We start from the raw sequence: 8,486 nt of genomic DNA on the forward strand, positions 1-8,486 counted from the left end.
TCAAAATAACATATACTATATATAAGTTGATATTATAAATCATTGAGAATGTTCACATATTATTTTAAAGCACCAAAAATATACCAAATCGTTTTTTTTTTAATTTGGTATTTCTAAAAATGTTAATATTACAAAATATTTTTATTTCAAAATAAAATATAAATAATTATCAAATAAGTTAAACCTACAAAATTAAAAACATCATGTACAAATCTATACTATATAAAATAAAGTTGTTTCAAAAATTAACATAAAAAAAAAAAAATATAATAGTTAATTTAAAAATGCAATACTTTCAAACAATTATAACTTTATAAATCTAAAACATATGATTTACAAAATTTAGGTTATATACTGCTGAAAATATTCAACAAAAATATGTACTATATGTAATTTGATGCAATAAAACATTGAGAATATCCACATATTATTTTAAAGCACCAAAATACGTCAAATTACCATTTTAATTATTATTTTAAAATTTTCAAATTTTTGAAAAAAATGTTTATTTCAAAATATAAAAGAAACTACTATTCAATTTAATGAAAATGCAAAATTATTAAATGAATCAATTTGATATATAAAGTAAACCTTTGAAAGACTAACATAAAATTAACTAACAAATTTTTTTTTAAAGAATACAAGAATTTAAAATAATAAAAACAATATGAATCTAAAGCACTTTTCATTACATATGAATCTAACAAAATATGATTTCAAAATGGAAGCTATTTCTTTCAAAAAAATATCAATAATAAATTTAGTAAACAAAATTGCCAAATAACTAAAAGAATCAGTTTATTATAAAAAATTAAATGTTTGGAAGATCAACATAAAATTAAGTAACAAAAATAATCTTAAAAATATAAGGATTTCAAATAATAAAGACAATGTAAATCTAAATCATTTTTCATTACATATGAATCTAAATAACATACGATTTCAAAATTGAGGATATATATTATTTAAGTGTTCACATAGAATTTAAAAATATCATTAGAATAATATAAAAATCAGCATCTTAATTTGATAAAGTATATAAAAATATTATTTTATTAAAAATAATCAACTTGATATATAAAATAAGTATATATTTGAAATTAAACAAAAATTAACAAAACTAAAAATATTCAAAAAGAAATAAAGTTTTAAAAAACATATTTATAAATAATCACTTATGTAAAAATTAATAAAAATCAGCACAAAACTATAAAAAGATGAATTAGATTTGTAAAACTTATCTTTAAAGTTAGATTGATATTTGTAGCTAATTATTGAAAATTTAATATAATAAGAGATTGTTCACGTACCTTATAGGAATTGGTATTGATCTCATATTATTAATAAAAATATAATTATGTCTGTAACATTTAATATGATATGGACAATATGCTTTAAAAAATCAGAAATAACTAAAAATATTCACAAATAATATATACTATATATAATTTGATGCCGTAAATTATTGAGAATATCCATATATTATCTTGAAGCACCAAGAAAAATATGTTAATCACCACTTAATACATTACTTATAGAACTTTCAAAATTTGTTTCTTTCAAAATAAAAAGGAAATCAATGTAAAATTTAGAAAAAGCCAAAATCATTAAAGGAATCGTATTGATATATAAACTAAATATTTGGAAGAATAACATAAATTTTACATACCAAATATAATATTAAAAAATAGAAGAATTTTAAATAATAAAGAAAATATGAATCTAAAGCACAAATGATTTTAAAATTGAGGCTATATGTTATTTAAAGTGGTCAAATAGAAGCTAAAAATATTATTAATAATATGTATTCTCAAAATGTTAATTTGATATTCTTAAATATAAAATTTCAGATATTTTATTTTTCTCAAAATAAAATTAAATAAGTTAAAAATATTTTTACTTGAAATAATTAACTTTATTTTTATATAAATATTTAAAAATTAAAAATAAATTTTTTTCGAACAAAAATAACATTTAAAAAAAGAAATCAATATTAAAAAATGTTCTAATAATCATGTATGTGAAAGTAAAATAAAAATAAATACAAAACTACAAAAATGATAAATTAACTAATGTATTAATTATCTTAAAAATTAGATTGGTATTTATACTAAATTCTTGAAAACTTAAAATAAAAAGAGTTTAACAAGAAAAAAAAATTATGTCCACATCCATTATTACGATAAGGGCTATATATTATTAAAAATATTCATATATAAATAAAAATACGAAAAAATATTTCAAATCAGTATCATAGTTTAATATCCTTATAAATCTTAATATTTCTAAAATAAATCTATAAATTAAACTCAAAATATCAACTAAAATTAACTAACTTGATATATATATGCTAACTATCTTAAAACATAACACTAAAATTTATTAAAAAAATTCATTAAGTATGTCAAAACATAAAATAGCATATACATAAAAATAAAATATATAATTAATATTAAAATAGTTAACCTAAATTATTAAAATTAAATTGGCAAAATTAAATTAAATTATTAAAGCTAGCGCTAGTAAAAAGTCTAGTTTTCTATAATAAAACAAGAATAAATAATTTAAGTAATTTGTAATGGAGAAAAGAATACCTGAAAAAACGAGTTAAGTGGAGGAATTAAGAAACCATTAACTGTGGAGTAGAGAGATTTTATAGGAAGAGTAGCTGCCCCAACCCCATGAGCTTCTATGGGGCCCCTACTCCTCGACGTCATCTTCCTCTTTTACTTTAATTCACTTGCCTTCTTCTTCCTTCCATAACCATGACCACTGCAACACACCAGATCTTTTCTTCTCTTGCATTTAACTCATCTCTTTAGCTTTGATCTTTTCAATAAACCATGGATGATGATGGATCTGCTCATAGCTCACTGTTCGGAAACTTATCCACCGAAGAGGTCACAAGCAAGGTTATTCTCACCGCAATCATTGTTCTCTTCATGGCGGTTCTTGTCGTTCTTGTTCTCCATCTCTACGCCAAACTCTACTGGTGGCGAGTAGACCAGCTCCAACAGCAACAGCAGCAAGAACAAGAACAAGAACAAGATGACCAATCTTCCATAGCTCCAACTGTAACCACTCACCGCCAACGACGCCGTTTCATCTTCGTTCCAGGGCAAGATTCTCTGTCCAACACTGGTCTTACCCCTTTTGAGCTCAGTTCATTACCGATTGTCTTTTTCAGACAAGATGGTTTGGAGTGCGCTATCTGCTTGTCTGATCTTGTCAAAGGAGACAAAGCCAGACTGCTTCCAAAGTGTAACCATAGCTTCCACGTTGAGTGTATTGACATGTGGTTTCAGTCTCACTCAACTTGTCCCATTTGTAGAAACGCTGTTCTTGCTCTTGAGCAACCTATCTCAAAGCAAATCCAACTAGTTTCTGACAATGCAGTAGATGCCTTGTCTCAAATTTCAAATTCTGTTTCAAGTTCTTCTCCCGAGTTCCCCACCAATGTCTTGGTATGGGGTCGTCAGGACCAGGTAAGTACCAGAACCACCAATGTTGGGTCTCAAGAAGATGGTACTACTGGTAATGCTGCTTCACAGAGTCAAGATGATGTTGTTCTGGATATCAATGATTCTACAATTAGTACTCATAATGTACCGTCTTCAACATCATCATCATCATCATCAATGAGGTTTATTGTTGAAGAGGAAGAACCAAAATCTCCAATGACAACGAGGTTGAGGTCTTTAAGGAGGTATCTGAGCAGAGACAAGAGAGTCTCTTGCAGCAATAGTAGCACTAGTGGCAGCTCCAATGCTACTGCATTTTCTGTTGATCCTTGAAGATTATGATTATATTAGCTGAGTTGAGTTAAAAAAAAATTGCCTGTATATGTCAAACTGTGTAGTGGTCTGGGCTTGGCTTTGTGTTTGAGAGAGCTTTCTTTGTTATCCAAGTTATATCATGTATCTATTCCAAATATCCAAAGCTTTCGTTCTCTAATTAACTCCTGAGATTAGTAGTCATCAAATGATTGCAGGAAGCTACACTACACTAACAAAAGATATTTTAATGTAAAACAATATGATCTTAAGCTAAAACAAGGCATGAAATGAGACGTTGCTCAAAGATTATTAACTCCAACAATGAGCTTACCATGAATGAGACAGGAGAACTAGCAACCGGCTGGTTAAAGACGAATCAAAGCTTGTAATTTTTTTAAAAAAAAATACAGTAGGTGATTTTTTTTTTTTTTTTGAACACCACAGTAGGTGATTATTATAAAGACATGTTCTATTAACCTGCAGTCTCGTGAAGGTGGACTTAACTGATACTAGTAGAAACAGCATCAGTAACCACGTGCCTTTTCACATGATCCTCATCTCAATGACATATACTCTCTTGGCTAATACGTGTAAACAAATGTAGTATGCTTATATTAATAACTAATATGTATATGTGAGGACTAATCAATCATCAGTGAATGGTCTGGAATCATCAGATCCAAGATAAACATCCTCACTCACCATCTGAAACACAATTGGGAAAAGGTAACATTATTGGCACATGAGTCAAACCAGATCACGTGATTAGATCCCAAAATGTAACTTAGGACAACAATAAAATCCACAAAGCAGCAAGAGTTCCAATCTCTCTTTCTTCCTTCTTAACTCAAACATAGCTAGCTACTCAAAAAAAATTCTCAGTTGCAGTCTCAAGAACAGAAGAACCTAAGAGCTCCAAAATAAGAAAAGAGGACTCACAATGAAGAGATTCCATACATGGGAGTCGATCTTAGCCGCTCTGATTCTGTTGCTTCTAGCTTTGTATATCAGCAAGAATAATGTAGAGGGTCGTCACATGGCGCCAGCTTCAAGTAAAGCAGTGAGAGGTTTGCAGATAAGCAAGGAGATGAAGGAGGAGTCACTAACAGGTGAAAAAAATAGCTTCAGAAGAATCCCAAGGAGTGGCTCCAGCCCTATACACAACAGGTAAAAGACAAACCACACCCATCAATTTTCAATCTTTATTCAAATGGTTTTCACTTTTCATATATCCCTCTGCTAGAGTTTATGATTGACACCAAGATTTTGTATTTTTTGTACCAGCTACGTCCCTTAGGAAGTAGAAAACAGCAGATAGCCGCAAGAGAACCATAGTAATAACTTTTTTTTCCCTCATGAATCTTTATAATTTTTTGTTTGTACTGTACTATAGGGTATTTACACTTAATAGTGGATGATGTAATGTAAATGAAGTATAAGAAAGTTTCTTATAAGCTTTGTACTGTTAACAATCTCTAGAGCAGGCTTAGATCTCTACAAGTTTTTTTGGTACGTAATATTGAAAAGACTGTTTTAATTAGCATTCTTGTGAGGGAAGATCAAGCAAGAAAAGATTAGATGGATCACGTGATTAGATCCCAAAGTAAGTTTTGTGAATAAGATCTTACCCATCGGTATCTAGTTTCCTAAGCAGAAAAGACCCTTGCTTTGTTTACGAAAGATCAGCTTTCACATCCAACAATTCATTTCCTATGGCTTCCCTTAGTTTCAAGTTACAAGCATCAAAGCACTTCTCAACGGTATATAAGTCAGATGTGGGTAATGAGAGCTCGCCAAAATGTCCACCTAACCTGCCAGGAAGTCATCGGTGAAAAGAAACAACTGCTTGAAGAAAACTGAAAAGTTACCAAGAGACTGAATAAAGAAAAAAACAAAATACAAGAGGATTCTAAACACACAGAAGCAAAAACATAATACAAGAAGATTCTAACATCCCCAATACTCCATATGCTTCAGTTTTGTGTATTGTAAATCATATAAACAAAGCTACACTGTGGAATCTTCCGTTCTCTGTAAGTCAAAGAACACGTTTTTTGTGTTGGCCGGTGATGGACGCTGAAGTTGGACGGTGAAAGAGGTGCTTACTTGTATTTTTTGTCAACAATTACGTCCACCTATTCCTCAAGCTTCTTCTATAAATACTCAACGTAAGGTGAAGAGCAAACCATAAGGTGAAGAGTAAATCATCCCAAAACAAGAAAACAGAGAGAGAACAAAAAGAGATCGAAAAAGAAGAAAAAAAATATATATTTTTTTTTTCTACAAAAAATCTTCTTTAAGAAAATACGAGAGTGTATTTGGGATCGGGGTATGAGTTGAGAGCTTGTAAAAATTTTCCGAGTTGATAATAAAAGATTTGTAGCAGGTCCGGAGACGTAGGCAACATTGGCTGAACTCCGTTAACAATTTTGTGTGTGTTTTTCCCGCTCCCATAAATTCGGTTTTCCGCAAAATTTGACCGCATATTTCCTAACAACTGGTATCAGAGCTTGAGTTACGGTGATCGGTCAAATTTTTTGCGGAGTTACTATTCACGTGAACAGTAATTTATGAATAGTGAATTTTGTCGGTAACATTGGTTTGTCGACAAAGGTGTTCTAATACACGGTGGTTCCAGAAACGATGGAGGCGAAGATGGTTCGGCGCACAGTATCGGGAAATTTGATGGTACAGATTATGCATTTTGGAGAATGCAAATTGAAGATTATCTGTAAGCCTGAGAAGATGGATCAGGCTGAGTGGGAGCTCCTTGACAGACAAGTTCTGGGTGTTATAAGGTTAACACTGTAAAAAAATGTTGCTCACAATGTTGCGAAGGAGAAGACCACGGAAGGGTTCATGAAAGTTCTCTCTGATATGTATGAGAAACTTTCGGCAAACAATAAGGTGTTTCTCATGAAGAAACTCTTTCATTTGAAGATGGAAGAAGGTGGCCTGGTTGCCGCACATGTGAACGAGTTCAACACGATTGTCAACCAACTGTCATCAGTTGAAATCGAGTTTGACGATGAAGTGCGAGCACTGATTCTATTGGCCTCTCTGCCAAATAGTTGGGAGCCGATGAGGGTAGCGGTTAGTAATTCTGTGGGTACTCAGAAGCTTAAGTTCAATGATGTTACAGATCGTATCCTTTCTGAGGAAGTTCGAAGGATAGACTCTGGGGAAGCATCAACGAGCTCTGCTTTCAATGTGGAAAACAGAGGGAGAAACCCATATAGAACTAACCGGAGTAATGGCAGATCAAAGTCAAGGAAAGGACGGGGTCAGTCCAAGTTCAGGCAGCCTGCAAAGTGCTTGAATTATGGAAAGACATGTCACATTAAGAAGAATTGCCGAGCACCACCGAAGAAGGAAGACAACACTAGAGGCGGCGCCAATGCAGTGACACGTGAAATCGCTGATGCATTGGTAGTGCCTGTTGATTCCCCAAGGAAAATTGAAGCTCGTGATGCAACTGCAAATACCACCAAAGCGTCAGAGTCAATATCCTATGTTGATAGCTCAGTCGATTCATGGGTTCTTGACTCAGGAGCGTCATTCCACACCACACCGCACCATAACATTATGGAGAATTATGTTGCGGGAAATTACGGAAAGGTATATCTTGCTGATTGATTACCTTTGGACATAATTGGTATTGGAGATATCAACCTGAAGATGTCAGACGGGCATGTGTGGAAGATTACGAAGGTCAGACATGTGCCAAAGTTGATGCGAAATCTGATCTCAGTAGGTCAACTTGATTATACGGGGCACGATGTTAATTTTGGTGGTAGAGCCTGGAGAGTCAAGAAAGGTTCCATGGTGGTGGATAGAGGTCATAAAAGAGGCACTCTTTATATGACGACGAGTTATCAAGACACTGTTGCTGTTGTCGAGAATGCCAAACAGACCAAGTTGTGGCATTGTAGGTTGGGGCACATGAGTGAGAAAGGAATGAAACTCATAGTGGAAAATGGCGCCCTTCCGGATCTGAAGACGGTGGATCATCAGATGTGTGAAAGCTGCATCCTTGGAAAACAGAAACGGGTTATTTTCTCTAAAGGAGGAAGAGAGCCAAAATCTGAGAAGTTAGAGCTGGTGCACACTGACGTGTGGGGACCCGCTCCTATCGCATCGCTGGAAGGTTCATACTGCTATGTGACCTTTATCGACGACTCCACAAGAAAAATGTGGGTTTACTTCATGAAGAACAAGCATGAAGTGTTTTCAGTTTTCAAAATATGGAAAGCCATGGTTGAGATTGAGACGAATCTCAAGTTGAAGTGTTTAAGGTCTGATAATGGCGGAGAGTACATCAGCGACGAGTTTAAGAGATATTGCGCTGATAATGGGATCAAGATGGAGAAGACTATTCCTGGAACGCCTCAACAGAATGGAATAGCGGAAAGGATGAACCGAACCTTGAATGAGCGTGCAAGGAGCATGAGATTGCACTGTGGATTGCCAAAGACATTTTGGGCAGATGCAATCATTACCGCAGCCTTCTTAATAAACAGAGGACCGTCTGTACCATTGGGATTTAAGATCCCTGAAGAAGTTTGGAGCGGAAAGAAAGTAAATCTTTCTTATCTAAAGGTGCTCGGATGCTTAGCTTATGTCCATAATGATGATGCTGCAAGAAGTAAACTTGACTCAAAGTCTAAGAAGTGTTACTTCATCGGTTATGGTAACACGGAGTTTGGTTAC

The 8,486-nt window shown here is 33.1% G+C and overlaps 1 protein-coding gene across 1 annotated transcript; it reads left to right on the forward strand.

The window, feature by feature from the left end:
- The first annotated feature begins 2,663 nt into the window (after positions 1-2,663).
- On the forward strand, positions 2,664-3,954 carry LOC106325015 (RING-H2 finger protein ATL3-like). Its single transcript, XM_013763033.1, has one exon. It carries the CDS (start codon positions 2,844-2,846, stop codon positions 3,792-3,794), a length of 951 nt encoding a protein of 316 aa, XP_013618487.1. The 5' UTR covers positions 2,664-2,843; the 3' UTR covers positions 3,795-3,954.
- The last annotated feature ends 4,532 nt before the right edge of the window (positions 3,955-8,486 follow it).

This window comes from Brassica oleracea, chromosome C2 (genome assembly GCF_000695525.1).
Source record: "Brassica oleracea var. oleracea cultivar TO1000 chromosome C2, BOL, whole genome shotgun sequence".
Lineage (NCBI taxonomy): Eukaryota > Viridiplantae > Streptophyta > Magnoliopsida > Brassicales > Brassicaceae > Brassica > Brassica oleracea.